Raw genomic sequence first — 25224 nt, 5'->3', positions numbered from 1 at the left:
AACGTCGCTTTATTGTTCATCCCAAACAGGCACAAAATCAATTTCACAGACTTTTAAATGAAATGTTCGCTCCTGGTGGAATGACCTGCCCAACTCAATCCGAGCAGCTGAGTGCTTAGCCATCTTCAAGAAACGGCTAAAAACACATCTCTTCCATCTTTATTTGACCCTCTAACTCTAGCACTCTCTTTTCTAATTCTATTCCTTAAAAACAAATTCTAATCTGTTTGTATTTTATCTATGTGTTTTCTTTTTATTTATTATACAATTAACAAAAGCAAAAAGGCCTCTAACACTAGCTTGCTCTATTCTTTTTCTATTCTATCTGTTTTTCTTTTTATTTATTATATCATTTACAAAAAAAAACTTGCTATGTGTACTGCGTTAAGCTAACTGAGACTTGTCATAACACTTGCATATCATTGCTCTTTTGTTGATTTTGATTGCTTCCATTGTCCTCATTTGTAAGTCGCTTTGGATAAAAAACGTCTGCTAAATGACTAAATGTATATGTAAATGTAAAATTTTAAGGAAAAACAAAATAAATTACCTGCACGGAGACCAGGTTTGATCCAGCAGCGTTGGGAAAAGCGATCCAGTCTGGCACATTCATGCTGTTGTCACTGTTGGCCCGCAAGAAGGGATGAGGATGGGGCAATCCAAGAGTACGAGAACTCTCCCTCCTCTGGGGGGCATACTTTGGAGACTCCAAAAAGGGAACTGACATCAAATCAGGAGAGAAACAGTCATATAGAGAGAGTACAGATGCTAAAAGAGACAGAAGTATGTTTCAATTGCCTAATAATGTCCTGCAAAATGCACAGGATATTCGGTGTACAATTGTACAATGCATGGGTGGTCTGCTAAAGAGAGACGGAAGTATCAAGCTCCAAATGTCACACAGTTTGAAGAGCAAATAAATTATCTCACACAGAATAAAAATACCGGCACAACCAAAATAAATCTCCGCTCCTTACCTATGGCTGATTCACGATGGTTTTTAATGATTTCTCCTAGCTCAAAATGGCCAGACATCACAGCCACCTAGAAAAGAAGTTCACACACGCTTAATATTTGCATCTGTGAATGACGCAGAGCGACGCAAGGCTTGGGAATAACACAATATTAAACACAAACACACACGCATTAACTTGCATCATATTAAACACAAATGCACGATCACAGTCACAGCTGGCTCTGTGGAGATGGCTGAGGTTAAGTAAAACTCTTTTGGCTCGCTGCAGTTTCACTCCACCTGAGACTCGCAAGCAACGCGTGCAAAAAGGATAACACACTACAAGCTATGAAACAGTCACTAGCATCAACAGATGGAAGTGCAAATATAAAAAAAGTTAATTTTAGACATTATTATTATTATTATTATTATAACTTATAGTCTAAACTGGGATGGGAGGAAGCATTTTAACATCCAAAAATTACATTCTTCACCTACAAGTTAACTTCAAACTACATACATGGTTGGAACAGGGTTTGTAGAATTTAGTTTTTTTTTATTAATTACTTGATTTAACCTGTTAATAATATGCAGAGCACTGAAAACCCAAATAACAACCTGCAAGTGTCTCAAAATTACCTGGAAGGAGGTCTGCCCACTGTTATTCTTTGTGTCCTTATTGGCTCCTCGATACAGCAGAATGCGGGCACAGCTCTCCTAAATGGTGAAATTAGACAATAACAGCCTGAAGACATTGAAGCCATCTGATGCTGGCCATAAAATGTAACAAGCATTATACATCATACAACTTTATACCCCCAGTAAATACACCACTTGTACACAAAATAAAGAAATCTTCACATGGACCTTTAAAGCATCACTCTGGAAAGACCATTCTGGTGACTAGCTTTACCAGCTGCTGAAGAGCATGGCTATGATTGACTAGCACTAGTTAGCACAAACCAGCCTGAAAACCCATGCTTGTGTAAGACAGACATTTTTAACATGAGATTTTATTATTTGGCTTGATTTTTGTGTCAGGACCAGCAGTTATACCTTGTTATATAAAGCACATATGTGCAGGGCAGTGTTTCCTGAGGCATTCTGGGATGAGGAGTCTGCACCATAAAAAAGCAGGTGCTCTAAGTGTTGAGAGTTCCCATTTTGACAAGCCTGGAGATAAAAAAAGAGAGAGGGAGAATAGGATAGATAAAGAATGAGAGGAGAGGAGGAAAGAGAAAAGAGGTGGATAGGAAGAGCAAAAACAGTCATTTGACATACGGAAGGGAAAAGAGGGAGAGAAGAATAGATTTTATACATTGTCAGAACAGACACTTTTGCTAATTAACACCACAGTGAATGTGTGAGTGAGAGGAAAAGAATGAAAGAATCAAAATAGATATGGAAATGCACACATGCACAGAGAGAGAAGCAATGATTCCCAACTGGTGGTACTTGGGAAAAACTCAAGATAGGATTCTTGAACTTGTTAGTCTCTATTGCCTTTATGTTTGTAATGTCTGTCTGCAACTTGTTTAGCTTTGATTATTATTAAATTCTGCCATAAAAGACTGCAAATGACTTTATTCTTGTTAAACATTCCATCTGGCTGTTAGGTTTTTAAAGGCTAAAAAGCTTATTAAGGTGATTTATTAAAGGGAGGAGAAACTTGGCAAGTGTGTTTTTCAACCACAATTTGACTGTTTTTAGTTTAAAAGTGAATAATTGTAATAATTCCCATAATATTACTGATAATGCTAAATGATATCTAGTGTAATATGAGTCAAATGTTAGTATCCATGAAGCCTTACTGATGGAGGTACTGTGGAGGCACTTAAAAAAAAGTGTATGAAGGCACAAAATTATATCTGAAAACTATGGTGGTGGTTGTTATTATTTTATTTTATGGAGTTTCTTATGCTTACCAAGGCTACATTTATTTTTTAATACAGTGTAATTTTTATTCTATGAAACATCATTTCCATTTTAATACAAGTAAATTTTTTATTTATTACTGTACATGCTGATTTGGTCCTCATGTAACATTTCTAAATATTTCCACAGTTTAACTAGAATTCTACAGTTGTGCTGCCTAATATTTTTGTGGAAACCATGATAACTTTTTGTCATTTTTGATCAATTTAATGCATGCTTGCAGAATAAAACAAACATACTGTAAACTTACTGTAATGGTACTGTATGTATCCAAAAAACAAAGACATAAAGACATAAAAATAATATGTAAATAATATGCAGGGATGTTCAGGGTAGATCAGTGCTTCCCATGACATATGAATGAATGATTCACAGATACAGCAGGCTACAAAAATCAGACCCTTAAATTTTTAAATTTTCTAACTGTAATAATTGACTGCAATAAAATTACATGAATTATAAAATTATTGTTACATATATATATATATATATATATATATATATATATATATATATATATATATATATATATATATATATATATATATATATATGAATATATATATATATATATATATAAATTATATGTTTAGAATAACACTAGACAATTGTTCTGTGGCACATCAAGTATTTCAGTTACAACAGTTGTCAGTTATACTTTTATTATTCATGTGTTTCCTGTATATGTCACAGTGTGTTCTTCTTAGCATTTTTTGTACCTGATGGGTTTCGTCCCAGCCATTCTCATCACGGAGCCCCAGCTTGGCTCTGTGGTAGAGGAGGGTCTCACAGCAGGAGGTGTCGCCCCCTATCAGCACAGTGTGGTAAAGTGGTGTCAGCCCGCGGCGGTCCTTATAATCAGGAGATGCCCCCAAAGACAACAGCGTCTAAAACCCCCCCCCCCCAGAAAACAGACAATTAGATTCAAATATGAATTTTTTATTACAAGCATAAATTCATCCTAATCATGGTTCTGAGGTGCTGTATGTGTTACCAGTAGGGCAGTGTGTGCATGTGCTCTGACAGCCTTATGGAGAGTGGTCAAGCCATCCTTTGCCCTGAAGTCAATGTGAGCTCCCCCCATCACCAGCACCCTGGTGATCTCCCCTCCACCTGGCTCCGTCTGTACGGCCAGAGTGAGTGGGGTCTCTGTCACACACACACACACACACACACACACACACACACACACACACACACACAATTGGTCAAATGGATAATTACAATCAATGTGATAGGATCTATATATATATATATATATATATATATATATATAATAAATAGAAATAAAGAATAAAGAAAAAGTAAATGAACTACTTTCAGTTTCTACTTAAATTGTCATGACATGTGATCTGATCTTCACCAATTTATGCAGAAAACCAGAAGATTGTTTAACTTTTTCCTGCAACTGTGTATAAGTATATATGTGTGTGCGTGTATGATTTGTCAAAACAGTTTTGGCCTCAAAGATCGATCAAGATCGTCAGAATGTTGATGTGATGATGTACAAACTAATGAATCAACTGATCCAGCCCACGAAGATTCATTCATAAGATTCATTATATCAGACTGATCCAGATTCCAAGTTCAACCCAGTGATTCAGCTGCAATGGTTAAAAGCTTTATGATACACATGATACAGTACATATTTTTCAAGAAATTATTTTAAAGGCATGCACTGTTCAAGTTTGAGATTTTGGGCTATTCAGCTTTTAATAACATATTGTTTTAGACTAGTGGAAAGAAATCATCCAAAATACACTTTTAAGTGTTTATTTTGTTGCACTTTATCTATATTTGTCTGTATATTTCAATTACTATACATATATTTAAAGGCAGTTTCCTCTGCCCACCCCATCACCCACCTCAGTTACATATACATAAACAAAACTTTCCAATTTGATTCCTATCTGTTTTCTGAAGAATTTTACAGAGGACTTTTGTTTCGATTTAATCATTTTAAACATTTTATACACTTAACATTTTATTCCTAAAAAGTGGTGATTTTTATTTAATTTTTCTTTCTGGCTGGTGACATTATTTTCTGATATATGGAGTGATAAAATGACATCAAAAACAAGAATTTTGAACCTGGCTTAATCCAAAATGTATGCAAAGTCTATGTTTAATTAGATAATGCAACATTTGCATATTTAAACACGTAAAACAAAAATTCTTTGCGATTCTTAAAGTAATGAATCAATTGGAGAAGTATGGTGATATCTGTTAATTAAATTAATTAATTAATTTATTTATTTTCCTTAAAGATGTTTGGAATGACATGAAGGTGAGTTAACAAAAAAATGAACTATTGCCTAAACTATCCCTAATTGCAACAGAAATTTTCTCTTGGATCAGCCTCCTAGTGGTTGCAAATAGTGCAGCAGTTCTCACTCCCTGTTAGCAGGGTCTGCTTCCAGAAGTGACTGTCTGTCAGCCTGGCAAGCACAACATCAACTCTGTGACAACGCAGACGACACAAACTGTGAACAACACTCAAGGTAGCCGTCTTGCAAGTCAAACTCTGCTGTAAACAAATTCTAATATTACTCTGCATTGTCATCTGGTCCATAAAATGGCTTTCACGGCATGTCTGGCCACGTCTCCAGCTCACCAAATGCTCACCAAAGCGCTAAACACTTGAATTAATATGCCATAAAAGATGCTGCCCCGTTACAAATACATTCAAATTATTCAGTGGTTTTCCTCTGTTGACATGCATTGAACTGAACCGTTGAGCTGCAGTAATTGTTTCATCTCATTAAGCAGCCCAAGTGTAGTAATTGGGTTTTTGTTTGTTTATTTAGGAGGCAGCCACTGAGTCTAATGTTAACTTTACGCATTTGTTGAATAATTTAAACTCCATATGACTTTTGTTGGCAACTGCATGGATCGTTTGAGAAGATGCAAATGTCCATTCCTGTAAATGCTCATTGAATATTCATTCAGCCCTATTTCCATATGCATATAGCATGTGTGTGGGCCAGTTTATGCTCTGCTGGCAGTAATTCATTATCCAGCTCACTAATGGGAAGTTCATTAAGTCTTACAGGAAGGGAACAGTGCAGTGCCTAACACCTCACCTCCCGTATCAGGGTCGTGGTAGTTGGGGTCAAGGCCTTTGTCTACAAGTTTCGCTACCTTTTCCACAGCCCCGGCCTGGATGTAGTCCATGAACTTCTTCAGACTGGCCTGTAGGGGGAGAAACATACAGTCATGCTAGGCAGTGCCCTGAGGATAAGCTCCTTTACTTATTGCATTTAACATACAGACCTAAGATGCAAGTAGCACACCTTGAATGTTCGCTTTATATTTCTGTTTTTTTAGAAAATTAGATGATTTCTGTGGTGACGCTTACCTTTGTGTGTAGTTTGGCCAGCTGTTTTTCATCTAGATTTGTCTGTTTGTACACCCTGGTTTTGTAGCGGAACTGTGTGAAAGAAAATCAGCCAAAATCAGTGAAAGACAGTTAGTTATCTGAGAGTCGTTAAAAGAAACTTTTGTGGAGGGAAAATTTTTTTACAGTATTGTAAGGAAGACTAATGAAATATAAGGAGAGTTAAAAACAAATGTTTGGTCGTTTCTTTTTCTTAAATAAACGTTTTTGTGATCAGTAAAGTTCTCTAAACTGTTCTTTGGAGGCAGGACTAACTTCTGTTTATGGCACAATTCATAGTACTGTTGTGTTGATCAATGTTCACTAAATTCAAAACTATTAAGATCATTTCATTTGTTTTATTATTTATTTTAAATTACCTATATTTTAAAAAATAAACTATTAAAAAATAGTTACAAGTCATTTAAATAATTAATCAAAGTAAAATATTAATATTAGATGAAAACATAAACAATGTTGACATGGCAACTATTGAAACATATATTTAAGTTGAAGTATTAAAACTACTAAAAAAGAGAAAAGAAATCTGAAAACATACAAATAAAATATTTTAATATAATTTTTTTTAAATATTAATAAATACTAACAGTATGTAAATAACACACAAAAATAAGTGATATCACCAACCCCTATTATCAACTTCAGATATAAAGGGGTTTTTATTAATTAATTAGATTTTCAGTTGACTATTGTTGTAATTGCCTTGTGTGCTACAAATAATAAAAAAAATAATAATAATTGTTTACATTGTAAGACAAATCTCCAATAAACCACATCAGGGTTATTAGGATTCATAGTTACCAGAGAAGCCGCTTAAAGAATTATTATCACCTAGGCAACAAACAATTTGAAACAGCAGTTTCCTAGCACCAACATTCACATTCAATTATAGAACGAGACTAGAAAAAAAAAAGAAAGAAGAAAAAAAGACAGTAGACAAAAATGCCTAAATTGAAGAGGACAATAAAAGGAAGGGTACCTCCAGGTAGGGTACTCCTTTCTCAAAGGATTGTGGGTATTCTCGGAGCGGCCTCTCTTCCTCCAGGAACTTGGCATCGTGCCCGTCAGTAGCAGGTTGGAAAAGGCCATAGTTTAATACATCCCTTAGAGATTCAGTTAGACTACACAGCACCTGCTGCTTTGCCTTCCATACGGTTGCATCAGGGTTGAACCTCAGACACTTCTACAAAAACAGAGAGAAAACAATGGCTGTTAGATAAACAAAACAATTATACATGTATTATATTATATTATATTGCATTACATCACATTACACTATATTATATTATATTATTATAAAAATATAAAGTAACACTTTAGTATAGGGAACAATTCTCACTATTAACTAGTTGCTTATTAGCAGGCCTATTATTAACATATTGGCTGTTTGTTAGTACTAATAAAGCACTTATTCTGCATGACCATATTCTACATCCCTAATCCTGCCCAATACCTAAACTTAACAACTAATAAGCAGCAAATTAGGAGTTTACTGAGACAAAAGTCATAGTTAATGGTAGCGAGAATTGGACTTTAAAATAATGTGTGACCAAATATTATATTGTAATATTACATTTCAGATATTTATATTTATAATATTTATGTTTTTTTGTGTGTTTTTATTTATATTATAGACACTAACATTGTTTGGGGCTGGTAAGATTTGTTTTTAATGATCTTGAAAGAAGTTTGAAAGTGTTTTCTGTTCACCAAGGCTGCATTTATTCAATCATAAATACAGTAAAACTAGCAATATTGTGAAATATTATTACAAGGTAAAATAACTGTTTTCTGTTTTTCTCTATTATAAAATGTAGTTAATTCCTGTGATACAAAAATATGAATTTTCAGCATCATTACTCCTGTCTTCAGTGTCACATAATCCTTCAGAAATCATATAATATGCTGATTTGCAACTCAAGAAACATTTTTTTTGGAACGTATTATTAACAGTTTAGCTGCATATAAAAATTCTAGTTTTGACACCAAACATTTGAAGAGTAGTGTGTATTATATTTTTGATTATGTTTATTAAAATTATTTTTTCATATATTTCCCATTATTTACTTACATACACATATATGCTTGATTTTATTTTATTTATTAATAATAACAAACAAACAATTATTATTACTATAAATGATTATTTATCCCTATTAACCCTAAAGAGAAAAAAAAAATTATAATAATGCAGTTCAATGCAGTTCTGTCCGATGTGCACTAGAGGGAGACGTTGTGATTCACTGAGGTGAAACATCACTGCTTGTCGGATTAGCAGACCCCTGACCGGCAACTGTCCATCAGCTTCATTAACATCCCATTATATTCACCCTGGTAGTGCTAAATGGTGATGCTAATTAATTAATTAGCCTGAAGTAGTAGCCAAAATCCACAGCCTGCCCAGGTACTGCAAGAGACGCTTATGGATTGCGATGTGATTTGTGACACACCCCACTCGGAAAGGACAGCTCGGTTCCTGCTACAACATCGCCTAAAACCCAAGGGGACAAGTTTGAGCACAAGCTCTAGGCTAAGGGACATGGTCGCTTAGAGCTGGATTTTGGGACAGCAGCACTGTTCCAGGAACTGTGAAAATGGGACAGCCCTGCAGCGGTGTGCTGGAAAGAAATCCCCTCCTCTGACCTTGAGGAGGTGCTGTGATTGGTCGGTGGCTGTGTTGAGGGGTTTAGTCCGAAACGGCCAGTTTCCTGCACTGTCCTCTTGTTTGTGTGTGTGTGTGTGTGTGTGTGTGTGTGTGTGTGTGTGTGTGTGTGTGCATGCAGTGGCACAGAGAAGTGTGAAATGTATTCCTCCCTCTGTTATTCAGTCTCTCACTTTGCACACAGCCAATCCCCATCACCATGACAACCAGTTCATTGGTGGAGCAAGCTGCAGGTTGCCATAGAAACATCTCAGCAGTCCCTCAGCGCGCTATGGTATGGTGTATGTTTCACTGTGATCTTATGGAGAGCATGTGCACTGGAGGGAGTTCTGCTCGAGAGGTCATGGTTGTAGTGGACAACTTCACAGACAATTTGGAATATCAAGACGTGTGGAGATCACTCACATTTCAGTACGTACAAGTCAAACATCTTGAATATGCAAGGATATGCAGAATAGTGCACCCAGAAATAAAAAATTCATCATATTTTATACATGCATCATGCCTTCCGAAACCCATGTCTTTTTTTCTTTGTGGAAGACAAAAGATGTTTATAGCAGAACATCCAAGCTCCTTTTTCCCATATAGTGAAAGTGGATGGTGACCATAGCTGTCAAGGCAAGAAATTTAGTAAATGGCTTCAGAAGACATTGAATTTGTAATTCAAAGGAAAGTCCTTTAGACTATTGTTATAGTGTGTTTTTTTGTGTGTGTGTGCAAAAATCAACATAACGGAAACAAGCTGCAGCACAACGAAATTAGCACAACATAACGAAAACAAGCTGCAGCACAACGAAATTAGCACAACATAACGAAAACAAGCTGCAGCACAACGAAATTAGCACAACATAACGAAAACAAGCCGCAACACAACGAAATTAGCACAACATAACGGAAACAAGCTGCAGCACAACGAAATTAGCACAACATAACGGAAACAAGCTGCAGCACAACGAAATTAGCACAACATAAAAGAAACAAGCTGCAGCACAACGAAATTAGCACAACATAACGGAAACAAGCCACAGCACAATGAAATTAGCACAACATAACAGAAACAAGCTGCAGCACAACGAAAACAAGCTGCAGCACAACGAAATTAGCACAACATAACGGAAACAAGCCACAACGAAATTAGCACAACATAACAGAAACAAGCCGCAACACAACAAAATTAGCATAACATAACGGAAACAAGCCGCAACACAACGAAATTAGCACAGCATAGCGGAAACAAGCTGCAACACAAAGAAATTAGCACAACATAACGGAAACAAGCCGCAACACAACAAAATTAGCACAACATAACAGAAACAAGCTGCAACACAACGAAATTAGCACAACATAACGGAAACAAGCCGCAACACAAAGAAATTAGCACAACATAACAGAAACAAGCTGCAGCACAACGAAATTAGCACAACATAACAGAAACAAGCTGCAGCACAATGAAATTAGCACAACATAACAGAAACAAGCTGCAGCACAACGAAATTAGCACAACATAACGGAAACAAGCCACAGCACAATGAAATTAGCACAACATAACAGAAACAAGCTGCAGCACAACGAAATTAGCACAACATAACGGAAACAAGCTGCAGCACAACGAAATTAGCACAACATAACGGAAACAAGCTGCAGCACAACGAAATTAGCACAACATAACGGAAACAAGCCACAACGAAATTAGCACAACATAACAGAAACAAGCTGCAACACAACAAAATTAGCATAACATAACGGAAACAAGCCGCAACACAACGAAATTAGCACAGCATAGCGGAAACAAGCTGCAACACAAAGAAATTAGCACAACATAACAGAAACAAGCTGCAGCACAACGAAATTAGCACAACATAACAGAAACAAGCTGCAGCACAACGAAAACAAGCTGCAGCACAACGAAATTAGCACAACATAACGGAAACAAGCTGCAGCACAACGAAATTAGCACAACATAACGGAAACAAGCCACAACGAAATTAGCACAACATAACAGAAACAAGCCGCAACACAACAAAATTAGCATAACATAACGGAAACAAGCCGCAACACAACGAAATTAGCACAACATAGCGGAAACAAGCTGCAACACAAAGAAATTAGCACAACATAACGGAAACAAGCCGCAACACAACGAAATTAGCACAACATAACAGAAACAAGCTGCAACACAACGAAATTAGCACAACATAACGGAAACAAGCCGCAACACAAAGAAATTAGCACAACATAACAGAAACAAGCTGCAGCACAAAGAAATTAGCACAACATAACAGAAACAAGCTGCAACACAACGAAATTAGCACAACATAACAGAAACAAGCTGCAACACAACGAAAATTAGCACAACATAACAGAAACAAGCTGCAACACAACGAAATTAGCACAACATAACGGAAACAAGCCGCAACACAACGAAATTAGCACAACATAACGGAAACAAGCTGCAACACAACGAAATTAGCACAACATAACGGAAACAAGCCGCAACACAAAGAAATTAGCACAACATAACAGAAACAAGCTGCAACACAACGAAAACAAGCCGCAACACAACGAAATTAGCACAACATAACGGAAACAAGCTGCAACACAACGAAATTAGCACAACATAACGGAAACAAGCTGCAGAACAACGAAATTAGCAGAACATAACAGAAACAAGCTGCAACACAACGAAAACAAGCCGCAACACAACGAAATTAGCACAACATAACGGAAACAAGCTGCAACACAACTAAATTAGCACAACATAACGGAAACAAGCCGCAACACAACGAAATTAGCACAACATAACGGAAACAAGCTGCAACACAACTAAATTAGCACAACATAACGGAAACAAGCCGCAACACAACAAAATTAGCACAACATAATGGAAACAAGCCGCAACACAACAAAATTAGCACAACATAACGGAAACAAGCCGCAACACAACGAAATTAGCACAACATAACGGAAACAAGCCGCAACACAACGAAATTAGCACAACATAACGGAAACAAGCTGCAGCACAACGAAATTAGCACAACATAACGGAAACAAGCCGCAACACAACGTAATTAGCACAACATAATGGAAACAAGCCGCAACACAACGAAATTAGCACAACATAACAGAAACAAGCCGCAACAAGCCGCAACACAACGAAATTAGCACAACATAACGGAAACAAGCTGCAACACAACGAAATTAGCACAACATAAAAGAAACAAGCTGCAACACAACGAAATTAGCACAACATAACAGAAACAAGCTGCAACACAACGAAATTAGCACAACATAACAGAAACAAGCTGCAACACAACGAAATTAGCACAACATAACAGAAACAAGCCGCAACACAACGAAATTAGCACAACATAACGGAAACAAGCTGCAACACAACGAAATTAGCACAACATAACGGAAACAAGCTGCAACACAACGAAATTAGCACAACATAAAAGAAACAAGCCGCAACACAACGAAATTAGCACAACATAACGGAAACAAGCTGCAGCACAACGAAATTAGCACAACATAATGGAAACAAGCCGCAACACAACGAAATTAGCACAACATAACGGAAACAAGCCGCAACACAACGAAATTAGAACAACATAACAGAAATAAGCCGCAACACAACGAAATTAGCACAACATAACAGAAACAAGCTGCAGCACAACGAAATTAGCACAACATAACGGAAACAAGCCACAACACAACGAAATTAGAACAACATAACAGAAACAAGCCACAACACAACGAAATTAGCACAACATAACGGAAACAAGCTGCAGCACAACGAAATTAGCACAACATAATGGAAACAAGCCGCAACACAACGAAATTAGCACAACATAACGGAAACAAACTGCAGCACAACGAAATTAGCACAACATAATGGAAACAAGCCGCAACACAACGAAATTAGCACAACATAACGGAAACAAGCCGCAACACAACGAAATTAGAACAACATAACAGAAATAAGCCGCAACACAACGAAATTAGCACAACATAACAGAAACAAGCTGCAGCACAACGAAATTAGCACAACATAACGGAAACAAGCCACAACACAACGAAATTAGAACAACATAACAGAAACAAGCCACAATGAAATTACCACAACACGTCGAAACTAGTCCTTTCCTTGTGTTTTGGCGATTTTGTTGTGTTGTGCACTACTGGGCCACCATACTGGACAGCCGCTGGTTCACATTTACTTTCACTGTATGGAAAAGAACAGTGTGAACATTCTTCAAAACATCTCCTTGTTTGTTCCAATGAAGAATAAAAATCATACGGGACTGAAATTAATTTAGGTTAGTAAAAATCACAGAATTTTTGAGTGAACTATCCTTTTAACATTAACAAAGAATAAAAAAAAAAGGTGCACAACACAGATGTAGACATGAGTTCATTTGAACCCATGTGATTAAAATAATTTTGTTGGAATGATAATCAACCTGGAAAATGATTTATTATAATGATATCTAATTATAGTAATTTGGCAGTTAATCTAAGAGCTATTATTTTCAGGTCCAAACCACAGACTTCTTCACAATGCCGTCCTCTCTTATTTTCCTCTGACAATAAGCGTGACATCCTGTGGTGTTTTCAAAGCGCTGAGGAACAATTTACAGATAAAAGTTCTAAACAGTTTAGCTAATTAAACAAAATGTACCTAAATGTCTTTGCTTGTATCTCCTGGTCTAATTGCTTTATTGATAAAGATTCTGTTTAAGAGCTACATCTCTCTCTCTCTCTCTCTCTCTCTCTCTCGACATTTTCAAACTTGTTTTTCTCTGTCCTTTAACTAATATTCTGTTTTGAGCCGATTACTATTATTCTTTCTCTCTCTACTCTTTCTCATTAAGCTCGGTGCCAAGAGGTACAACATTCAGTTAGAGTTAAAATATCACAAAGGCAACTTTGATCTAATAGTTTGGTTTAACTGTTCTACTCCGGTGACTTTGTTTTATGAGACTGGCCCTCATATCTATTTAATGTACATGTAATGTAAGTAAGTGGAAACCAACGTTTCAGATTTCATGGCCAAGCATGTTAACAATCATTTAACATTGCTGCACACACATCAGCATCTGTGTTACTTTATGTCTGAAAACCTTCAAGGGGAAAGAAATTGTGCATTTACATATGTGAACAAATCTGATTTTTTTGTGTTTTTGGCTGTCAGACCGACAAACATGTCTTAATCAAATACCAATCCAGCTAGAATAGGGTCATGTTAACATAGATGTGCTAACGTGGCCATTAAAAAAAAATTCACACAATTGAGTTTAGTTGTTCCACATTACCAAATGTCCTAGATTAGCCTGATTCAAACTACATTATTGATTCAGGGGGCTGGGATCCCTGCAGATTGCATATAATATACAGAAGAGAAAAATGCCAGATTTTGCTGATATAATACATAAGGACTGCTGTGCATGGTAAACCAATATTTTTACTTCACCCGGGATATGTTTGAACTATTACAGACATCCAATGTACAGCTGTAGGAAAAAGTATGCGACTGTAGAGATACCATGGGTTAAATGGCTTATACAGTTTGATCTCATCAACAATGGACAAACATAGTTTGCTTAACACAAAAATGTTTTCATGTCTTTCTGCAACATACTATGTGAAGTTTCACAGTGCAGGGTGGAAAAAGAATAGGAATAGTTGGATTTAATAACTCTTTTGTCAGTAATAACCTCCACCAAATGTTTCCTGTAATTGTGAATCAGACCTGCAGTAGGTCAGGAGGAATTCTGCACTATTATTCTTTACAAAACTGTTTCAGCACTGCAATATGCTTGGGATGTCTGGAGTGAATCACACTCCTGAGGTCATGTCAAAGCATCTCAGTTGGGTTGAGGTCAGGACTGGGCCTCAGAAGGCGTGTATTCTTCTGTCAAAGTCATTCTGTTGCTAATATACTCCTATGTTTTGGTTTGTTGTCTTGTTGCATCTCCCAGCTTCTGAAAACTCAACATTTTATATTGTTTTTAAAGGCTGGGCAGCTCTGACTGACAACTCATCGTAAAATCAGTGAACGTTTACATGGTGTGTTCAATTAGGATATAGAAACGTATAATTGTGACTTTATTTTTGTGACTTTATTCTGTGATATTTTTAAGTAACAGACAAAAACTAACTGAGCCAATCATGGAAAGACCTCTAAGCGTTCTTATATGCAAGCATTATGTGGTGTTGTAGTCTTACTGAAGTGTTTACTCATGTTTAACAAGTACAATGTTTCATGTAACCCTCTATGTGTCTCTCTCATTCTAGCAGCTCCCTCAGGCCCGTTTCTGCAGGGCAAGAGCAGGGGGGATTAGTAGACTTTAATGAGATCTATAGGGAAATAACCTTCACTGCCTCCCACTCCTCTATCTCTCACTCTTTCTATCACTGCCATCTTCATGACCACTCCCGCCTAGTCTTCACAATTACACATACTTATCATTTTCAACCATCTTCCTCTTCCACTGGAAAAAAATATATGTTTTCAAACTTCATGTAAGATTTTGAATAAATTATGTTCTTTTGAACTCTGTTTATCAAGATTCCTGGGAATTTTTTTTTACCATGGTTTCCACAAAATTATGAAGCTGTTTTTAACACTGATAATAATAAAGAAATGTTTACTGAATGTCACATCAGCAAATTAGAAAGATTTCTGAAGAGTCGTGTGACACTAAAGACTGGAGTAATGATGCTGAAAATTCAGCTATGAAATCACATGAATAAATTATATTTTAGAATGTATAAAATAAAAGTTATTTGAAATTGTAGTAATTATTTTATTAAATAAATGCAGCCTTGATGAGCAGAAGACACCTCTATATAAAACAAAACAAAAAAAAAAAAACATTAAAGGGGTCATGAACTGCCTTTTTTATTATTTTTGTATTGTTCTCTGAGGTCCACTTATGTTATCAAGATTTTTACATCAAAAAACTATTTATAAGTAATAGGCTATTTTCTGTCCTGTTTTGACCCCCTCATCAGACCGCACTGTTTGAATAGGCGTGGTGGATTTTAGACTCGGAAGTAAATGCCCACTGGTTATGATTAGCTAACAGTTGTGTATGTTTGACAGCGTACATTCCTCATAGATGGATGCTGCTGTGATTTAGGTCAAAAACAAATGAATACTCTGTACATATCAAACAATCTGTAATAACAATGCCATGGGTTAAATGGCTTATCTATAGTAATCGCGTAATAAAAATAGTTACTCACTCTTGTGTGGTGAGACATTACTGTTGGATCCAATATAGTCGGCATAGCATCGTCTTTTAGTTCCAATCTTTCTGAAAATCCCGTGTTGAATTGTGAAAAATAAAGTTAATCAAATAAAGCTTATTGTTTGGTTTCTGAATAGACCTGCATTTACTACATGCACAAATCAGTGACCAGGGCTAAACAGGCAGTGATGTAGAAGCAGGTGTTGATCATCTTCTGCGGAGGCGATGTTTAGCCACGCTATTAAATCATAAAGTGGCACATTCCACAAAAGATCAAGGGAATCTTGATTTCTCAGATAATGATAAAATAAATATAGGCAAAATACTGTAAAAGACTCTCTTTTTTTGCACTTTAGCAATACTTTCCCTCCCTGACTTGTATTATCCTCTTTCCATGCCTCTCACTCTCTTTCTTCCTCCATCTTTACTTCTTCACTGTTGCCCCCAGCTCTCTAAGTGATCACTGGTTCATAGAGATACAGGCAGACTCTGTGGTTAATGAGTGTGAGATGTGGGGTCGCTCTGATAATGCCCTGATGCCCCTCAGGGTTCAGCGCCCTGCACTGCCAATACATCTGTTTCACTATTACTATCACTATTTAGCATTCAGTTCCTATGCAGTTTGTGGTAATACTAATAAATTTCAATGTTTGATTTCGAGTGCATTTTGTACGATAAACAACTCTAGTTCTGTTTTGGGTCACTGCTTGATGTCTGATGGCAAATCTGTGTCCAAAAGCATTTAGTGCATTATGGGGTGAGTGGGTAATACCCTCGGTCCTACATTTGCTCGGTTGTGTTTGCGCACCTCCCGTCTCTCCCCGAACTCATTAAACCACAATTAACGAGCAATTGCAGTTTATTGAGGGTGAATTAGCTGGTATGTAGAGCAGGCCTAATGTACTGGGATTATGCGGACGCATTACTTCACACAGAAAAAAACAGAGAGAGACTCATAAAAGAACATGGTTTGAGGAAAAAGAGAAATCAGGAAGACATAGGAGAGAAAGACATGAAAGAGAATCTCAAAGTCAGACGTACCTTATTATAAGTATTTTTAATAAAATAACATTGACAGCTTTCAGCACCTGACTACCTTTAATGTATTAATGACTAATTAGTCGCAATGTAATGGAAGTAACAACAGATCTTTTATTCCATATTGTGACGTATGTCCAAGTGAAACGAATTATTGAAAAGGAAAAAAGTTGGGAAAGGACTTTGTTCTATTCATTGGTTTCTTGATTGGATGGAGGGTGATCTGAATGTGAGGTCAACTGTAGGAAATGGGCGGGACTTTAAGCAGACTAAATGATTGGAGAAGACTGGCATTCATCTTCAGATAGAAGTTCAAAACAAATACAAAAAATGAAACATGCATGGATAAAACATTCATAATAACATCAATAACATAGATACGGTGAAGTTTCTTTTAATATGATTTAAATTATTTTAATCAAAATTACTGTTAAAAGTTGGTTCTAATTTTATAACTCAATAAATCATGAATGCATCACTGTATTGCAAAATTTGACTCATGTATCATTTTTACACAGGCAGATATTGCAGATGGGCTAAAAATCACAAGAAAAATTTTGGCAGAGTGTTTCGATGCAGCTCAGATCACCTCCAGGTGTTACACTGCCATCCTGTTTTTTCTATCAACCAATCTTACACTAATTACAATTTGCTAGTGGCTTGTTGGACTAAATAGGCAGCTTCGAATAAATGGAACAAAGAAAATACCACTCATTGTCTCTCTCTTCCACTTGCACACAAACATACACAAACTTCCCCCTCACAAACACACACACACTAATGCACATATGCACACCTACATTAATTATACAATCCCACATTGGAAGAGTAATAAAGCAAGAGTAGATACAGTTTAGTTTTTAAAACACTGAGAATAAAAAGAGAAAAATAATAAAAATTTGCCGAAACCTTGAATATGCTCCCTCATCGGGCATGTCCAAATCCATCGTTTGAGTAACATCCATTCTACTAAAATGCCTCCATCTGGTCAATATTTTAATGCAGATATCCCACAATCCCGTGCGTGCGGTTTGGCAGTTGGTTGCAAGAATAAAAATGCTTTCCAACTGAGTGATTGAAACAAATGAATTGGTAGATAACGTCTTAGGTTACTCTCGTAACCCCAGTTCCTCGAGGGAACGAGAAGCTGCGTCGACGGCGCTTTGGGGAACGCCTACAGCGTAACCGGCTCTGAATACCAATGAAATCTGTCCAACAAAGAATGGGCGGGACGTCACGGGCGAGGTGACGTAATGACCAGCTGGTATAAAAGCACGTGCGGTGAAACCAGCGTCAGCTTCTAGAATGAAGCAAGCGCTGACAGGGATGCCGGAAGTGTGGCCCCGTGACACAGCGTCTCGTTCCCTCGAGGAACTGGGGTTACAAGAGTAACCTAAGACGTTCCTCTTCAGGAACTCAAGCTGCATCGACAACGCTTTGGGGAACGAGATACCCACGGCACCAGACTTCCAAACCCCTGCCCTGTGTGTATCCAAAGGAGCACAGCTAGGGCAAGAGAATGGAAGAGCCTGGAGTGGCTCGCATATCCAGGCCATAAAATCTGACAAAGGTCAGAGGCGTGGACCAACCCGCAGCTTTGCAGATGTCCTGAATGGGGACACCTGCGAGAAAGGCCTTGGTGGCCGCCACACTCCTAGTGGAATGAGCCCTGACTCCCAAGGGCGAGGGGAGGTCAGAAGACTCATATACCATCTGGATGGCGTCCACAATCCACCGACCAAGGGTCTGCTTGGAAGCAGGCAGACCTCTCTTAGGAGGACCGTAGCAAACTAGCAACTGGTCCGTCCTTCTCCACATGGCAGCTCTGTGGACGTATGCGTGCAGTGCTCGCACTGGACACATACGATTTAGCTTTAGCTGGTCAGGCTCCCGAAAGGGAGGAAGACTAAGGGCCTGCAGTACGACAGGCTGTGGTGTGACAGAAGGAATCTTGGGGACATACCCTGCACGAGGGTATAGAAAGGCTTTGGCCATACCAGGCGCAAAGTCCAAAATGGGTAGGGGCCACAGAAAGGGCCTGCAGGTCCCCCACTCTCTTAGCCTCAGTGCACCACAGAGGAAACATGTAACTAGGGGTTGTGCGCCCACTGTCAATCCACCAAGAGGGGTGTGGTAAGCAGAAATTGCCGCCACATAGACCTTCAAGGTGAAGTGGGCTAACCCTGCGGAGAGTCGAGCCTGCAGAAACTCCAGCACTGTACCTACTGGGCAGTTAACTGGGTCGAGCTGGCGATCTCTGCAACATGAAGTGGAGACTCTTCACTTCATGGTGCAGAGATCGCCAGCTCGTACAGTTTCCTCGTAGAGGGAGCTCTGGACTGGAGAATGGTCTCAACAACCTCGGTTGAGAGACCGGAAGCTATGAGCTGTGCCCACTCAGGGGCCACACCCACAGCTTCCATAACTCCAGGCAGAGGGGCACAAGGGTGCCTCTTGCCTGTGAGAGGAGATCCCTCCTGACTGGAATCTCCCATGGGGAGCCGTCGAGTAGAAAAATCAGGTCCGAGAACCATACTCGGCCCGGCCAGAATGGGGCTACTAATAGCAGCCGGTGTCCGTCCTGGCGCACGCTCTCCAGAACTCCGGGGAGCAGAGCGATCGGGGGAAAGGCGTACAGATGCAGCCTCGGCCACGTCTGTACCATGGCATCCAGCCCCAGGGGAGCTGGATGACGTAGAGAGTACCAGAGGGGACATTGCGCTGTCTCCTGAGTAGTGAAGAGGTCCACCTGAGCCTGGCCAAACACCCTCCAAATCTGCTTCACCACCTCGGTGTGAAGCATCCATTCCCCTGATAACACGCCCTGCCTCGACAGGGTGTCTGCTCCCACGTTGAGATGCCCAGGGATATAAACAGCTCTCAGCGAGAGGAGTTTGCCCTGGGCCCACACAAGGATCTGGTGTGCCAACCTGTACAGGGGGTGCGACCGCAGACATCCTTGGTGGTTGATGTAGGAGACCACTGATGTGTTGTCGGTGCGAACTAACACATGGTGACCTCTCAGGTCTTTGAGAAAGTGTTTCAGAGCCTGAAACACGGCCAACATCTCGAGCCTGTTGATGTGCCAGGCGAGATGACGACCTCTCCACCGACCGTGGGCAGGGTGGCCACTCATGACCGCTCCCCAACCGGTGAGGGATGCGTCCGTCGCTAGCGTTACGCGGCGACAAGGAGCTCCCAACACCAGGCCCTGGGACAAGAACCAAGGTTGTCTTCACATGTCCAAGGCATGTAGGCACCGCCGCGTGACCTTGATCATGCTAAGAGGGTTTCCCCTCGGGGAGAACCCCTTGGTCTTGAGCCACCACTGTAGGGGTCTCATGTACAGCAGGCCAATAGGCATAACGTTGGACGCAGCCGCCATCAGACCCAGCAGTCTCTTAAAGTGCTTGACACTGAGTGACTGGCCTTCTCTCACTCTCCCGACTTCTGTGAGGATCGACTCGATCCGACCCTCCATCCTTCTTTGGAACTATGAAGTACCGGCTGTAGAACCCGGACTCTCTCTCTCGAGAGAGAGGAGGAACCACCTCGATGGCCTCCTTTCTTAAGAGAGTATGTACATCTTGTTCCATTACCAGAGCCTGCTCGGGGCCCACAAACGTGGAAATCAGCCCGTGAAATAGAGGCGGACGATAATAGAGACTGGCCTCTGGTGTAGTCAGAGCGGCTAGTTCGGTGCCCTGAAGCGGCGAACCGGCAGGGAACAACCAAACTAGCTGCTCCCCCAAGACCCCCGAAGGGGTGGCGAGCATCTCAGCTCCGCAACGGTCCCGGGCGGAAGAGACTGAGACATGCGCTCGCTGGAGACCGCTGCGCCCTGAAGCACCGTAGGTGGCAGGGTTGGCAGAACAATCTCCTGAGGGCGCTGGGGGGCGACGATCGCTCTGCGTTGCAGCGATCGTCGCTCTGCCCCAGCGGGGGCTACCCTCATAAGCCCTGGTCCACCACCATCAGGGCTTCTTGGTCGTAGACCTCTTTGCCTGAAGCATGGTCCTCAGATCCTGCTTAGGCTGAGAGGTCCTCGGCCGCACACCCTTCTTTCCATCCCGCTTACGAGGAGGCGCACGGGTGGCCACGCTCTCCTTCTGCGCCTCCCTCCCATACTTGGTTTTGCAACCACGTTTAGACATGATACAGACAGACAATGGTAAATATGACTCACAAGACACAGAGCGCTTAGCTGAATGACAGAAAGCTGACGCTGGTTTCACCGCACGTGCTTTTATACCAGCTGGTCATTACGTCACCTCGCCCGTGGCGTCCCTCCCATTCTTTGGTGGACAGATTTCTGAATCATAGATTTTCGCTGTAGGCATTCCCCAAAGCATTGTCGACGCAGCTCAAGTTCCTGAAGAGGAACAAGATTGTTTTTCCCCCTAAAAAAATGATTACATAAATTATAAATTACCTAGAAAGGCTCTAAATATTTGCTTGGTTATTTCAAACAGCTCAGAATAATTATTTATATTATGTATAAATCGGTGTTGATCTTGATAACTAAAACTATTTAAAAAAATGTAGTAATCAAAATAAAACAGATATAAGCTTATACTAAAATAAATTAATTTCAAAATTTACAATAAAAACTATTTAGTAATATTTTAAAAAATAAAAAAACAACTAATAAAAGTTTAAAAATTAAAAAAGCACATATAATTACAAATAAAAATGTACATGAAAATGAACACTAAAAATGTAAACACAAAAGACTACACAATATATTAACATAAACTATAATAACATACAATACTAAAATAGCACTGGTATAAATTATATTACTGTGCCTTTGAAGGCAATCAAAATGCTCTGTTGAGTAACTGGGCAACGAGGCAGAAAAACTACCTTCAGTTTGATTTCCACTGAAAGAACACTCTGAGCCCAGGTCTACCCATTTTAATTTAATTATCAAGCATAATCATATTATTCATCAATCATTAATCTCCTGCCACTGCCCACGGCTTTAGGATGGGCCAAGGAGCATTATAGGAAAGTAAACCTCAGTACTGTCATTCAAAGAAATGAAGCACAACTATAAACACACTGTAGAATACTAGATGCTGTCATGTGTTTCTGGTCTGGGAAGAAGCAGCATCGTCGTTTGCATCCCTTTCGGCAAACATGTCCACAGTGACTTTAATTAAAAGTGCCTGCTTTAATTTGTGGTGTACAATAAACGGATTACAGAAGTGGTGATTTCATTCCTCAAACCACTGAACCTCTTAATCTGTCTTGTGAAAAAGAGCTTCACTTAAACACCATCACACACTTTTTACTAGGCTACTTTAAACCCACATCTTTCTTCCCCTCCTTTTCTCTCCATCTAAAACCATTGAGGTCACCTTGAGTCTGTTTCTATTTCTGTTTGCGAAGAATTTTTGCCATGTGGATGTTTAACTACAGTCCCTGCACTTACTTTCCCTTGTTTTTTTGTTTGTTTTTTTCTCCTCTCTCTCTCTTTTGCTCTTTCTTTTTGCTTTATCTGGGTGGGGTGGGGTGGGGGGGGGGTTGCCAACGTTTGCAAATCTGTATGGAGGAGAAGTATGGATAAAATCTACTTGCACACACATATGCGCGCACACACACTCGTGCAAGCGCACACAGACCTTACGAGCGTACGCTGGAGGGCAATTTCAGCAGATCCAGCCAGCGTCAGCCCATATTTAAATATAGATTCCTGAGCAATCAGAATCCTGTAAAACCATATACCATATCAAGGGAAGTGTGAAATATTGTATAGTTTAAAAGTTCAAAGTAATTGGACATGTCAGTGATTTATTTGAAACTCTCTCTGACAATACCAAATCTTGAATAAGTAAAATGACCAAGGCTGCGTTTCCCAAAAGCATCATAACACCGTATCTACACCGGGCTCGAGCAGTACAATGCGACCCAACAAAAGACAGTAGAACCCATAATAACTAAGTGATGCTATCCACACTGGATGAAAACTGATGCGTCATTCTATTTATGACCTACTGACACAAAGTACAAGTGATTTGCAACAGTCGCTTTGTTGCGTCCAGTGTAGACAGACTTTAGCAAAGTGCGATTGTTGTGTCCGGCGTAGATGCGGTGCAAGTCCAAGTAGATCATAGAACCATTACCACCAATGGTCTCTACAATCATCTTATCTCACGATGCTTTTGAGAAACGTGATGCTTCTGATCAAATATTCAGTGGTGAATCAATGGATTTAGTTCTGATTAAAACAATCTGAATGTGGCTGAACCGAGTTCAGTTGGATCACTGAGCAACTAAGTATATTTACACTACCATTCTAAAGTTTGTGATTGATATTTTAATATAGTTTCAAATGTAATTTATTCTTGTGATGGAAAAGCTGAATCTTCAGCATGATTACTCCAGTCTTCAGTGCCACATGATCCTTCAGAAAACATTCTAATATTATGAGCTGCTGCTCAAGAAATAGTTCTTAGTATTATCAATGTAAAAAAAAAAAAATGTTTTTTGCTGCGCTCTGGGCTCTATTTCAAAGTCTATTCACATTTTATATATGTATAAGGTACTGTTAGAGAAGTAAGTGTAAGTGTCGCGGTCCTACTCACCCCGCTCCGAGCGGGATTCGAACCGTGGTCTCCGCTGTGGGAGGCGGGCGCTCTAACGAGGAGGCTAAAGGCCACGGCGTCTGTCGCTAGAGCGCCACTTGAGATCGAGGAGTGAGGTTTAACCTGCACAACACTTACCCGCTGACCTCTGCTACACTCACCCCCCCCAAACTTCACTCCCATCCGGGTCACGGCACCAATGTTGCGGTCCTACTCGCCCCGCTCCGAGCGGGATTTGAACCGTGGTCTCCGGTGTGGGAGGCGAGTGAGGTTTAACCTGCACAGGTCATGTGTATTGACCAAGAGGTGTCTAGGAGAGCAAGTTCTGACCTTGCCATAGCAGAGCACATGCGCCAGACAGTTTGAGATAGCATTGAGTGCTTGAGAACAGCTTTTCCAAGTCTGTGTAATTCATTCGTGCCCCCTTTTTTAGATTGGTATACTTGTCATAAACGTGTATCACTCCCAGTATTCGCTTAATTGATTCTTTGAACGGTGTTCGGCGGCGCTCTTGACTGCCTGGTTTATATGTATGCTGTAGGCTCAACCAGGCATGGTTAGCAAAAGACGGATGTTGCATAGCGTATGACTTGGTAATTGGAAAACAGGTGTGGGTTTTTGTGTGTGTGTGTGACTAACCGTCTGTTTGATATCAGGAATGCCAATCCGAAAGACCATCATAGCTATGTGTGTGTCGTCAGGTGCGTTGCTTGAGCTTCGCTCTCGTAGCTTCCGCTGCTGTTGCGGCTGCTGCTGCTGATTAGCCGGTGCTTGGTGGGTGGGTCCAGGGTTGGACGAATACGGGTTGGCCGTGTGGCCCGGGTTGCCGGGTCTTAGCGGTCTGTCTCCTGGAAGTCGTCCAGCCATTGTGCCTTTTTGCCTGTGCCCCTCTTCCCTGCCTCCTCTCAATCGCCCTGGTCCTCGCCTGATGTCATCTTCGTCGTCCACGTCCTCTTCGTCATCCAACTCCAGCTCTCCGTTCTCCTCCTCGCCTTCCTCGTCCACGCCGTCATCATCCATTTCCTCTTCCTCCTCCTCTTCTTCTTCCTCTTCCGCCCCTGGATAAAGGTGTTGACTGTTTCCCAGCATCCTTTGCTGCTCCTCGTCGCTGGAGAGGGGGCTGAGCGGCATCGTCATGGCGACAGGGAGAGTGGCACCAGCGGCAACAGCATCATCCCCAGAGACACACTGTGAAAAGAGAAGAGGAATGTAAGCATGAGAAATAGCGAGAGGTGGATGATGAGAGGAGGAGAGAGCAGACTGAGAGAACAGAAGTAGGAGTTTGAGAGAATTTAAAAGAACAAACAATCCCACATCGCTCCATCACTCAGCAGCTCACACGCAGCAGGTCGTTCATGCAAGACGTGTTCATGCATTTGTGCCTTTTTAAATAC

The 25224-nt window shown here is 39.9% G+C and overlaps 1 protein-coding gene across 1 annotated transcript in view; it reads right to left on the bottom strand.

The window, feature by feature from the left end:
• LOC306865424 (SH3 and multiple ankyrin repeat domains protein 1-like) overlaps positions 1-25012 on the bottom strand; it is a gene marked incomplete at its 3' end in the record, with an annotated part of 76040 nt that extends 51028 nt beyond the window's left edge. The window contains exons 1-10 of the mRNA XM_079410008.1: positions 24470-25012; positions 7267-7470; positions 6249-6320; positions 5974-6082; positions 3885-4039; positions 3610-3777; positions 2012-2128; positions 1595-1672; positions 978-1044; positions 551-720 (exon numbers count right to left, since the gene is read on the bottom strand). Of these exons, the coding sequence (XP_079266134.1) occupies positions 551-720; positions 978-1044; positions 1595-1672; positions 2012-2128; positions 3610-3777; positions 3885-4039; positions 5974-6082; positions 6249-6320; positions 7267-7470; positions 24470-24967 (1638 nt within the window). The 5' untranslated portion in view covers positions 24968-25012. The remainder of the gene's footprint in view (positions 1-550; positions 721-977; positions 1045-1594; positions 1673-2011; positions 2129-3609; positions 3778-3884; positions 4040-5973; positions 6083-6248; positions 6321-7266; positions 7471-24469) is intronic.
• Between the last annotated feature and the right edge of the window lie 212 nt (positions 25013-25224).

Source organism: Barbus barbus, assembly GCF_936440315.1.
Source record: "Barbus barbus genome assembly, chromosome: 4".
NCBI classification, from domain to species: Eukaryota; Metazoa; Chordata; class Actinopteri; order Cypriniformes; family Cyprinidae; genus Barbus; species Barbus barbus.
This window is presented reverse-complemented; position numbering and strand designations above follow the sequence as displayed.